The 12807-nt window shown below is 38.3% G+C and overlaps 1 protein-coding gene across 1 annotated transcript; it reads right to left on the bottom strand.

The window, feature by feature from the left end:
* Nucleotides 1–1054: 1054 nt before the first annotated feature.
* On the bottom strand, nt 1055–12425 carry reep2 (receptor accessory protein 2). Its single transcript, XM_087799308.1, has 8 exons — nt 12245–12425; nt 9861–9933; nt 8376–8452; nt 8061–8181; nt 6598–6711; nt 5190–5367; nt 3281–3453; nt 1055–2297 (listed from the first exon to the last, which is right to left on the bottom strand). The coding sequence occupies exons 1-8, from the start codon at nt 12274–12276 to the stop codon at nt 2229–2231; spliced, it is 837 nt and encodes a 278-aa protein (XP_087655434.1). The 5' UTR covers nt 12277–12425; the 3' UTR covers nt 1055–2228.
* Between the last annotated feature and the right edge of the window lie 382 nt (nt 12426–12807).

Below are 12807 nucleotides of genomic sequence, written 5' to 3'. Positions count from 1 at the left end.
GATATGGGAACAAATATTACCAGGGATACGGTAATTGTTCAAATTTATTTTCGCTAGATTATTTTTTATATTTATAAAACTTGTTTTGTTTTTCAAACTATATTTATCACATAGATTGCAGGTGGTAACAGCCTGCACGCGACTTAGTTTAGGAGACAGCGCCACCAAGTGATGAGAGCGCATATGATTAGTCAGTATTTGAACCAAAAGAAATGAACAATTTAGGCGTGAGGTTAACTTGTATGTATTAAAAAAAGATTTGTTTTAATGGCAGAATTTCGTCTCTTTAATAGCCATTATTATTATTAAAATGAAAATTTAAACACAAAGGAAATGAACACGTCCGCCTAGTAAATATATATATAAAAAAAAAATTAAAAATGGAACTACTTCGAAGCTTTTATTTTTTAACTTTTAATTATTCCTGCTTAATATAAAGTCATGACTTGGCGTAACTTCAACTTTTAATCCTAAAAAAAATAATATAATTTAAATAAATCGCAATTGGCGTCAATCTAAATGGATGCGTTACGTTTATCTAAGAGGGGTGTGTGGCGCCCTCTTCCGTTTAAATACAGCAGTGCAGGAGAAAACGTTTTTTTTTTATTCAACAATGAACTCTATTGTCCATTTATTATTATAACTAGTATTATGATTATATGTACTCTATATAGTTTTCAATTGGAAGCTGCTGTAGGAGTCTTTCGTCGATATTTGGTGCAGGTAGTTTCTCTGAATAGGTCAAAATTGAAAGTATTCTGGTGCCACGTCTTTGGAACTAACCTTTCCTGGATCCACAGCACCACCAGAATTAAATCAACTACTCCTCCTGTTTATATCTTCCGACATGCCCCGGGGCCTCCACCCAGATGCAACTGAATTACCTCACCAAGACGTCCGAGACCTATTTAACAAATATAAATATAAACAATTGGTGTTGGAAATTATATTTAGCAGGTCACTAGATGATGAATATACTTCATATATATTTATTTGGAGTTAAGTTTTAATAAGTAAAATAGGTAAAAGATCCATTTGAATGATTGACAGAGCGTTTAGTGTTTCTTTGATTTCCTTTATTAGCAGATTCACTTACACGAAACCCCTCTCAGCCTCTGTTGCTCAAGGGCACATACAATTTGATGAGCTTCGACACAAGAGCTCAACTGAAACAAATATGCAGTTTAAAATGTGGTTTAAACGCAACAAAAAAAACTAACAAATTCCGATTCAACTTAACACTGTTTCAACTTTACAAATGTCACAATGAAAGACAACAGCGTTTCCAAATGTCCTTTCGGCAAAGTGAGAAGAATTTAGATTTGCAGCTGCGTTGTCGGTCATCTGTGTAAAAGATATTTAAAGAAGGAAGCACCTCGAATCACTTTTGCTAAATTAAAAACACTTAATAAAAATGAGTATATGCAAGTTCAGAGCATGAATAAGGCAAGCAAGCTCTTTGTTTTACAATGTGTCTATTTACAATGTGTACACTGTCGAGCAGAAAAGGTGGAGTTTGTCTCCCCCTACTGGCTCAAACAAGGGTGACGCAAGACAGACCAGCGGTGCTCAAGCAGAGAAACCCTTCGTATGCAAAACAACTTCCCTGAAGTCTAAAACAGCATCTCAGAGATTTACTTCTTTAGCCGTCGTATGTTTTTTTTGGTTACGTTTAATAGTTTATGCTGCAACAGAAGACTTTAAAGTCACTGATGTGACTCCTGGACCACGTCAGCTTGTATCCAAAAGTAAAGACGCTAGAGATTTAATAAATAAACACAACAGGACGTCAAAACAACATGGTGGCGTGGAGACGTGTGCTTTGTAAAGCCAGACTCCAAACGCTCAGTCGATTTAAAATGGCGTCAATTAGAAGAATAAAACTGGTCACAAAACAGCTTCATTATCTTTCATCTAAAAATCGAAATGAATCTGATCCGACAAACTGACCTATAGGTGTCACTAAAAGCAGAAGAGATGATTTAGAAAAGTGTTAGAAGACAAACACTCACAGGTGAGTATTAAGAGATCAAGACCACCGACTGTCACCTACAAGAGTAAAGTCTTACTGTCGCTATAGATACCTAAAGCAGTGCGTCTGTGTGATGGGTGTGTATATACCAGTGTGTCTGTGTGATGTGTGTATATATACCAGTGTGTCTGTGTGGGCTAATCTCAGCGGGGGGGCAGGCTGCGGGTGAACGCTCAGCAGATGTGAACTGCTGGACTCATGGAGGCGTCTCAGCGGTGGTCGTCGTCTTCTTCTTCACAGTCTTCTTCACCGTCTTCGTCGCGGCCTGTTTGGACAGTGAGCGGACGGACAGAAACTGTTTGTATACGTTGTAAACGCTGTCAACAAATGGATGGAAAACCATGGGTTATAGATCTAAAAGTGGTCACTCGGCCACTAGGGGGCGGAGTACAGTTACAAGGAAGGTGCAACAGGTTTAAAGAAAAAGATGAAAAAACAATAAAATACAACCTTTAATCATGAAATGATTCAATGTTTACATGTGCAGACAAATACTGGTAAGATGGGGGTGGGGGGTTATTTATGCACCAATGGGGACCCCAACAAATGGTTGCAAACCCCTACAGCTCTAGACCCACATGTCCATCCGTGTTCATCTTCCTTCTCTGACTTTAGAGATATCGAGGCGAAAAAACATGTTTTCAAATTTTATTTTTTAGTAGAATTAGATGCTCCCCAGTCCATTAAATAAAACTCAACAATTAAACTAGTTAGTGACCCTTTTTGATCTAGTTTGTTTCGTGAATTAAACAATATTTGGTGAAATATTTATCATAGTTTCATCAAGTGAAGCAGTCAAAAAAATGGATCCTAACTTTTGATGCCGTGGATCCTAACTTTTTGAAAAAGTGTGCAACCCAAATACTACACTATGAACAGTAGTGTACTACAGTATGACGGACATCAAAACATGGAGAGATTAATTGATGTTCTGATGTCAATAATAAACCTGCCCAAACACTTCTTGCTAGTGAGGATCAACCTGAGGCATAGCTCAGTTCAGACTTCCCAGTGTGGGAATAAGAATAAAGGTTACATCTTATATCAAGTTCAAAAGGTTCTTTAAGCCGCATTTGTCGCCCCCTGTCGTTAAAAATCAATACATCTCCCTTTTTTTTAAGTGTTTGTAATTGTTCATTTATTAGACAAACTTGTTATTGAGATGTTCCTGAAAATAATCAGCATCATAATAACATGTATACTAATATAAGTTTAATTTTTTGTATGAATTGTGTGTGTGTTGGTTACCTCCGTCTTAGCAGCAGCAGGTTTCTTGGTGGTCTTGGCGGCAGCAGCCGCCTTCTTGGGGGTCTTGTCTGCCACGTCCTCGTCAGATTGTTCGGTCCTGGTGTCGGACTGGTCCGAGCCGTGTTGTGACGAAGTGTCTTCGGCAGCAACCGATGATGCTGCCAGTGAGCGAGCTGTAAGAGTGAAGTCTCGTTGTGAAAGAAATAGTGTCAAAGTTTTATTCACGCATAACTTTATTTCTACGATACTCTTCACAGCGTTACTGTGCTGAGGACAACCTGCCCAGAGAGTCACATGACCACCAGCCTACTTAGGGCTGCAGCCATACACTAATCTCACGATACGAGATATTAATCTCAGAGTCGACTGTATCCTCTCATCCTAAGTCATCAATGGGATCTCACAGGATTTCATCGCTCGTTAAGCTGCGGAGGAAGTAATGACTTTTGCCATCTAGCGACCGAAAGTTTAATTGCAACACAAATGAATAAACTGTGAATATTTGCATGCTAATTGTAAATTTAAAAAAAAAAAAAAAGAAAATCTATTTGTACACACACAATTAAATAAAAACCATAAAATAACTGCTAAAAATAAGCTATGATTTTATTTTATATTTTGTTATAATAATAATAAAATCAAATAATTAAAATGCTGTTGAAGATCAGTACCATGCAACATTAACTTGGAAAAAAAAAAAAAAGACTGTTCTAGATATCGCCGTATCGTTTTTTTCCCCCCACACACCCCTAAAACTGCTTTACATTTGGCAAGAGTTTTTATGTGTTTATATTTAAAACTACAGAAACTCATCTTATTTTGCAAATAATTGAGGACTGAAAACTGAGTAAGATTGCAGTTGTACGATTCCGACACTAGAGGGAGCTATAATAATAGCATGTTTCACAATAAGAAACTTTTATTGCAAATGTTGTAAATAAACATCGAATTTTTTGTGGTACAAGTACAGAATTAAAAAAAAAATGCAATAGTAAAACAGAACCAAGCACTAATGCAGCCCTTCTAGAGCACCTTTTTCTTTTAATAGTTACATAAGCTTCAGCCTTTTCAGAAATTTCCCTGAGAGTGTCATCTCAAAGGGATCAATAAAGTGCAGTCTAAGTGCAGTCTAAGTCTAAGCCGATACGAGGAGTAATGTTTCTGAAGACCAAAATGTTTTTAAGAACGATAAAAATAATCTGCAGCTTATATCGCACCGACTCATTCAAAAGTCATTTTGATTCCTCAACTAGATCAAGTGATTTTATATTCAAAGAGAACATCCACAACACTTAATTATATGGTGAGAACGTTGCTCATGAGCAGGACGAAGCACAAGGCTGTGGGTACATAAGGACACATTTTGGAAAAATTCAGAAAATGAAAAATCAGCGAGCAGATTATTTTCACTCGTGCCTGTTAAACTTGGGTGAATAATTCAAGTCCACATTAATGAGTCTGAACTCTCGACAACCTCAGAGTGACAAGTCACTGCTGCTCGTCACAGGTTCTGTCGGGCAGAGATTTAACTCTTTAAAACAAGGTTATATTCATGTCATATCCTGTCGGCAGTGACAGGATCTGCAACGAAGAGTTAAACAAACACTAAAAGCTTTGGGGTTATTTCTTCTCTTTTTACTAGTCTCTGAAAAACAGTTTCTCTCTGTATTCTGCTCACAGCATTTGAGGTTCACACAGTCAGAATTGTGCGACCAACAAAGAGGCTTACCCCCCTCCCTTCACTTTCAACACCACATGACCACATTTGGATCAGCTCCGGTCCCTCTCCGACAAGATTTAACGAGATAAAGCCCCTTCAACTTAGAGCCAGTCATGTGGAGGGAAAGGCTTCTTTACTCGGATGCCGTGGGACGACGAGCACAGTGGTTGCGACTGTGTTTTGACTTACTCTGTCTGGCCGCGGCGCTCTTCGCCCGGGGCAGCGTGCTGGACCCCGAGCTCAAGTCGTCCATGTGCTCCCGTCTCGTCCGGGCCTCGGTGTGGAGGGACAGCTCGTCCTCCGAGTTGATGAGGGTCAGGTCTTGCATGCTGAAGCTCCGTAGTTTGTCGGACAACACGCCCTGCCCCTGGTTGTGGACACAATATATATATTTATTTTTGTGCGTCAGAAGGGTCAGTGCCAGAAGTTAAAATGCTTTATATGCTGAAGGAACTTTGCAGAAATGAACTCATAGTATACAAGACGACATCATGAAAGAAGCCTCAAATATACACTCCCGCAACATTAACCTTTTTGTTGTCTCAGGGTCAAGGTGACCCGGAACCCTTTAAACAAATACGTTTGAGGTATCCCTTATGTCATCTCTGGGTCAAGGTGACCTAGAATTGCGTCAACAAATGCGTTTGTGGTATCCCTTGTGTAGTCTGTGGGTCAAGGTGACCCCGAAGCCCATCAACAAATGTGTTTGTCGTATCCCTTGTGTTGTCTCTGGGTCAAGGTGAACGACCTCCACCACTGCATATGTATTTACGGAAGTCAGGGAGGTCGTTGTCCTTGACCCAGAGGCAACACAAGGTATACCACAAACACATTTGTTTTCCGACCTTTCGGGTCTCCTTGACCCAGAGACAACAAAGGCATACGACAAACATTTGTTTTCCGGCCTTTCGGGCACCATGACCCAGAGACAACTAAAGGGTTAAGATCATAAAAATGACATAATAAATCAAACTAAATTGGAAAATGTTGGAAAAAAATGAATACCTATACTTGAATAAACTCATTGTACAGTTTGGCCCAGAAAAATCAAATCATTTCTTATCATATCGTGTCCACTTCCTCATAGCGGCACTTCGAAAATCCAACAATGTCACAAAAGGGAACAGAACGCTCTGAATTTCAAGCATCTCATTATCAGATGGTATGAAGGAATTTTTCAATGCAATTATTGAAACAAGGTCAGAGACCTGATAGTCGCTAAATTCTTGTGATTGAAGCACATCTTTGATATTTTTGGCAGGAGAAATGTTATATAAAAACTAGACATTTTAAGTTTCATAACAAAACTGGATTTTGTAACCAAATGACATGTTAGGAACTGAAGCCTTCATTTTAAATGTAACTATTTTGAATGTTAAAAATAAACTTTCAATCCTGGTCTTTCAGTTCCTGAACTAAAGCTAACTTTAACAGCACTTGTGTTAAGGAGATTCTTCAGCTGAAAAGCAAACCTTCCTTGTCTTCCATGTGCCGATCGATCTGGTCTTTGGAGATTTATATTCATTCTTCCTGATTTGAAATCATATTTTCATAGACGATGGAAAAAACTAATTCAGAGAAAATCATTTCTCTTCACCTTGGCAGCTGCGGTGACGGCAGCAGTAGCGGCGATGTTGAGACCCCTCTTCCCGAACTTCATCATGGTCTCGTAGCTCCGGTCTTTAGCCTGTGCAATGTACTCGTCGATCTCCTGCGACGGATGAGAAGAATTAAAGCAGCCGTGGAACACAACTCAAAGACACAAGAAGCTAAAATTTTTACATGTCATCAATCATCTCTGTGGTTCGTCAACTACTCCATCCAGTTTTCCTTGATGTTCACATTCACTAAAGCAATTTGTGTTTTTCTTGTTCATGTTTAGTTTTTGAACAATGGATACAAACTCTCCTCATCAAATTAATTTGTTATCCTGAGTTGGCCCCCGGGCGTTTTCCAAAAATTGCCTCGTAAAATACTTATTTTTGTTGAAAGACAGACACCGTTATATGAATGTTGACGAATATAAATATACAATACAGCTGGTGTGTCAAACTCCAGGAATGCTGGCCACAATTATAACATTGGGCTTTCACACAACTTGTCATCAATTTCCATAGATATTGATTCCAAACAATGCCAACTACATTAGTACAGTGGCTTAGCATACTACATTAGCATGGTAGCTAAGCTTTCTACACTGGCAGAGTAGCTTAGCAGACCACATTAGCACAGTAGCTTAGCTAACCACACAAGCAGAGTAGCTTAGCGAACTACACAAGCACCGTAGCTTAGCTAACTACATAAGCACAGTGGCATAGCTAACTACATAAGCACAGTGGCTTAGCTAACTACATAAGCACAGTGGCTTAGCTAACTACATAAGCACAGTGGCATAGCTAACTACATAAGCACAGTGGCATAGCTAACTACATCAGCAGAGTAGCTTAGATAACTACATGAGCACAGTGGCATAGCTAACTGCATAAGAACAGTAACTTAGCTAACTGCATAAGCACAATAGCTTAGCTCACTACATAAGCACAGTAGGTTAGCTACATAAGCACATTAGCTTAGCTAACTACATTAGCACCGTAGCTTAGCTCATAAATAAGCACAGTACGTTAGCTACATAAGAACAGTAGCTTAGCTAACTAAATTAACACAGTAGCTTAGCTCATAAATAAGCACAGAAGGTTAGCTACATAAGCACAGTAGCTTAGCTAACTAAATTAGCACAGTAGCTGAGCTAACTGCATAAGCACAGTAGGTTAGCTACATAAGCACAGTAGATTAGCTAACTAAATTAGCACAGTAGGTTAGCTACATAAGCACAGTAGCTTAGCTAACTAAATAAGCACAGTAGGTTAGCTACATAAGCACAGTAGCTTAGCTAACTAAATTAGCACAGTAGCTGAGCTAACTGCATAAGCACAGTAGGTTAGCTACATAAGCACAGTAGATTAGCTAACTAAATTAGCACAGTAGGTTAGCTACATAAGCACAGTAGCTTAGCTAACTAAATTAGCACAGTAGGTTAGCTACATAAGCACAGTAGCTTGCCTTCTCTTTGTTTGATAGCGTAGGGTGGACAAACTTGCGGTACAGCACGCTGGATCCCTTGGTGTATGGGCTCAGGAGCCAGATAACAAAGGCAATCTTTAGCTCAAAGTAAAACGGAAACCTGCAAGACAAATCGTAAACAAACATTAGAGAAAATTTAAGCTGAAATATTATCAACGAATGACTTTTAAATCATGGAATGCTAAAGGCCTTGAGGTTCAAGTGAAAGAGTCCATTGATACGACATCAGCACTTCTTTTATCACCAGCTATATTGGGCAGTAAAGTCTGGAACCACGAGCGTCTCCTGACTCACCACGAGACCGTCATGTCCGTGACCGTCTCTGCCGTTGAAAACAGCGCAAACACGATCCAGTACATCATCCACTTCACCTGTAAACACACCAATAACACGAGTCAGTGTCACTAAAATAGCATATGGAGCATCAGCGTCTCTGAGCTCACACGTGTCGAGGCATGTGGACGGATCTTGATCGTAGTTTTTTTTCATAAATAATGGAAAGCTCTGGGTCACATGTGTCTCAGGATTGAACTTGCAGTAGATAAACTGGGGCAACTTTAAGTTATCAGTTCTAAATGTGCTGCCCTCCACTCCGTCCTGCCTCACTTGTTTTCCTGGACGTCTGCTTCAATGGAGATCGAGAGGAGGTTGCTATGGTAACCCGTCAGTAGGAGGAGAGTGTTCAGCACAAATCTAGGCTTTGAGCCAAGGTGCAGGAATCTACTCCTCCAGGACCCCTTTTTTTAGTGCCCTGCAGTGGTGAGGTAAGTGGGATAAGAACTTCAATGCTACTTCTCCATTTAGTTCACCTGCACCTCTGATTCATGAACGAGTCGACATGTACTGTGGGTTTAAAAATACATCATATTTATTCAAATAACAAACCCTAAAGAACCTCAAAAGGCAATTTGGAAATATTTATTGAAAAATACTCATTTGAATAACTTTAATTAATAAATGTTTTGTGCACAAACTATTAGAAATAATAATAAACCTTTAAGATTATGCTTTAATAAAGAGAAACTATTCAAAAGCACTAATTGAAAATATAAAATACTAACTTCATCTGACATGATTATCAGCTTTTGTGTCCATTTGTTTTTGCAAAATAACGCAAAAACGGAAATCTCTCAGGATATGTTGACTACAGGTGACAGAACAGTGGATTACCATCAAGCTCCACTAAGATTTTGAAGGGTAAATGGAAAACATTCGTCGTAGAGACGCTTTCTCCCTTGCAATGGATCCTTCAAAGAGTTCCTTGATCGAGAACATCGTAAGATTTTAAGAATTTAAATGTTTGTTTCTTGTTGCCTTATCAAGGTGACTCATATTTAAGTAATACGTCTTCTATTGTAATTGTATCGTAATTTGTAATCTGAAAGATTGTGTAACTTCCTGGCATTATATACAATGATGGGACAAAACAATATGTTTCCCACCATATTATTTATATATATAATACAGTAATTTTACTCAGATTAGAAGACTGTGAGACCTGAAATCCAGCCTTCACTTTCATCCAATGACAAATACTTTGTCAAGGATTTACGCAAAAGACTGAAGGTTTTTAATGAAATGTATTCAACAGTAATCAAAAGATGGTAGAACAGACTCTGCCTCGAGGCTCACGCCATTTTCTTTGGCTTATATTAAATCGAGTCGTCTAGATAAATAAAACGCTTCAAAGAGTCAACGTTTAATCTGGACTTTGTCTTAAAGAGAAACACACACACAGAGTACCGGACATTTGTGAAAAAGTAAACGACTGACACTTACATATTCCTTCACGTTCTTCGTTTTTACAGCCTTGTACGAGGCGTAAGCCGGGTAAAGTGTCCCGAAAGCGAGGCTGTAAAAAAAAAAAAAAAAAAAACAAGGGACAGAAAAGTGTGAGTCAGAGAAGGGGGTTCAGAAAGAGAGTGTGGCCCCCCTGAGGTGTTGACTTGAGAGTGAATGTGCTTATACAGCAGGTTATCCCCGTACGGTCTGTACTTAAGCACAACTGTCGTTTCAAGTCACTGGATGAAGGATAAATCTGACTGGAGGTCAAAGAAAAAACGACTCTGCTGAAGGCTTGGATTAGACGAGCGTCACTGAGCAGTTTTGTCTTTAAATACACATTTTACATCCATAGTTTTAACATCTTATTTAGTGGTTTTTAACAATGTTATACGTCAACACTCATGACAGAAGTCAGTTTCACAAACATGTGTTGACCTGTTATTGTTTTTCCACCTGAAAGAAGATATTTAGTTGAATCAATATTGCTAAATAAATGTATATAAAACATGGTTTATCAGAGTTTTAAAGAACAATAATTTAAATATTTCCTTATGATTTCTTTGCATTTCATTTCCTGTTTTTCCTCATTTAATAAAAAACATCTATTCGTCCATTTTGTTTATCCCTGTGGACTTTGTCCATTTTCTGAGACTATGGGATGTTTAGGTAAATATTGCTTCTTTGTGACAAAGTTGTAAATAATGGTCTAAGAAAATATTGATACACTTAAATATTGCTATAGATTTATTTTCATTATACCATATCAATATTGAACAGTACTGTATCAATTGTATTTATTTATTTGTATAATTGAAGGTATCTCCAAATGTATACCATAGTTTCTTTATGGTTTACATTTCATTAACTAGTGGATTAATAAATAATTAGATAACTTTTATTTTATTTAAGTTTTAGTATTAACATACAAATATTCACAACGTTTGTTCATTTTCATGTCGCAATTAAACTTCCTCTATTAACAACGTCCTGTGTGCCAAAATCCCAGCGATGACTGAGGGCGAGAGGATACGGTCAACTACAGCAGCTTTTAAAGGTGATGTTTGGACATATTTTCTTTTCAAAAACAAATAGTTATGACTTTTGTCAAGAGTCATGTGGTCTGTAAATTCTGCAACACCAAAGTACTTGACAATACTATGAATATATCCTTGTTACTACAGTATCAAAAAACATCGTATTGCTGCCCTTGTATCGTGATACCTATCGTGTCGCTAGATTCTTGTCTAAACACAACCCTACTGTAACATTATTTTATAGTAGTGTACATCAAGTAAACATGTTTTCCTCTTGCTTGACTGTTGTTAAAAGGGAGCAAGAATCATGGAACGGCAAACAAGCTCGAATAAAATCAATAGAATTTATAGATTATGATGAAACAGAATATCATCAAGTTAAAAAAAGACTTTCTGAGCTCTGCCCCGGCCAGAGGACGACACGACAGAAACATAAAAAAAAGGCCCCGTCGAAGGCGCCAGGAAGGCAGTTCTGGTGGGGGGGTCACATGGAAAAACTGACAAAAGGTGGGGAACGTGACGCGACTTCAGGGGTCACATCCTGCTGATGTGGCGGAATATCGAGCAGGGACCGTTCACGCCTTCATCGAACCGCTTCACACTGTGCTTTCATCTTGGAGTGAAAGTAGGAATCTGTTCGGCACAGAACATGCCATATTGTGATTTAAATCTGATTATTAGACGTCAAATTTTGGCAGAAACTAAATTAAATGAGATTATTTCAATCCAGGCTTCCATTGGTGAAACACAAGCAGTGAGAGCCGCAGTGAACTGGACAAACCAGATGGAAATAAATTAACACCTTTGATGATTCTTATGTAATATAAATGGCCTATTTATAGACACAAGCATTTTGGTTTCTTATCCACACAACAGGGAAATATCAAAGTCATGCTTATCCTTCTTTTAAAATTGAAAAAAAATAAAAATGCTATTTTTAAAGATGATTCCAGTTATTTTTAGCTCATGTTTACTGTTAGCATGATGCACCTGACATGAGTCATGCTTCAGCCTCGACACCATGTTTGATAACAACTACCATATGGAGTCAACACATACATAAATATATATATTTAGTACATTTATATTTGTTTACAAGACAACAAACGCGTTTGTTTGTTCGCTTCTTAAAGGCTAACGTGTTAGCCGCAGCAGCTAGCAAACACAAATATCGCTGAATCATTCAATTAATTCAATATTGAGTCAAAGTGTGACTCGAATAGTAATAAAGTCGTTAAAATGTCGTTTATGGCGTTTTTTTTCTCCCTTTAAATTCTGACAATAATTCCAGCAGGAACGTGTCGCTCGGACGTTGATGCTTCGACAACAGAACCAGTGACTCACACGACCATCCTCGATATGATCCACGACACCATCTTCGCTGCGTCTCTGCCGCTCCAGGGGAACCTTTCTCGGGGGAACTCAGCGGGATATGTTGCCCCCCATTCCAGTCCAGCCGTGGACCGGGTTGCGTGGGTGACGTTGACCGGGAGGCTCCAGTGCGCGCAGCCGAGGATGTGCTGCAGTCTCTCGGCTGATGCTCGACTCTCTCCTCCGCTGATGGATCCGCTCTTAAAGGAGCCACACATGACGAGCGGGTTTTTTTTTTAAACAAAACAATATATATTATTATTATTTTTTAATAGATGCTTTGATGTTGTGTCGTCATGGGGTTTTATTTATCGCTACTTGAAGTTTAAAATAAAATATATGGTATTCTAGTCATAATTCAGGAAAATAAAAGTTTAAATTTACTCCGGGGATAATAATAAATTAATATCTTTGGAAAATGAGATTGTAACAGAATAATATTAAATAAGTAAAGAATTACGTATTTGTAAATGTAAAATATTCTATTTTCCTTTTAACCTTAAGTTTTGTTTTTTTCTTGGGTGACCTTTTGACCT

This window comes from Callionymus lyra, chromosome 9 (assembly GCF_982586985.1).
Source record: "Callionymus lyra chromosome 9, fCalLyr1.hap1.1, whole genome shotgun sequence".
NCBI lineage: Eukaryota > Metazoa > Chordata > Actinopteri > Syngnathiformes > Callionymidae > Callionymus > Callionymus lyra.
Note: the sequence above shows the minus strand (reverse complement) of the source record. Positions and strands in the feature narration are given on the sequence as shown.

What these genes read in the sequence shown, in the direction of transcription:
- reep2 (XM_087799308.1), bottom strand. Translation starts at nt 12,276, where the DNA reads ATGGTGTCGTGGATCATATCGAGGATGGTCGT. An exon ending in CGCTATCAAACAAAGAGAAG is followed by an intron (nt 6,712 to 8,060) that starts GCAAGCTACTGT and finishes CATCCGTCGCAG; the next exon opens with GAGATCGACGAGTACATTGC. An exon ending in GAGCGCCGCGGCCAGACAGA is followed by an intron (nt 3,454 to 5,189) that starts GTAAGTCAAAAC and finishes TCACTCTTACAG; the next exon opens with CTCGCTCACTGGCAGCATCA.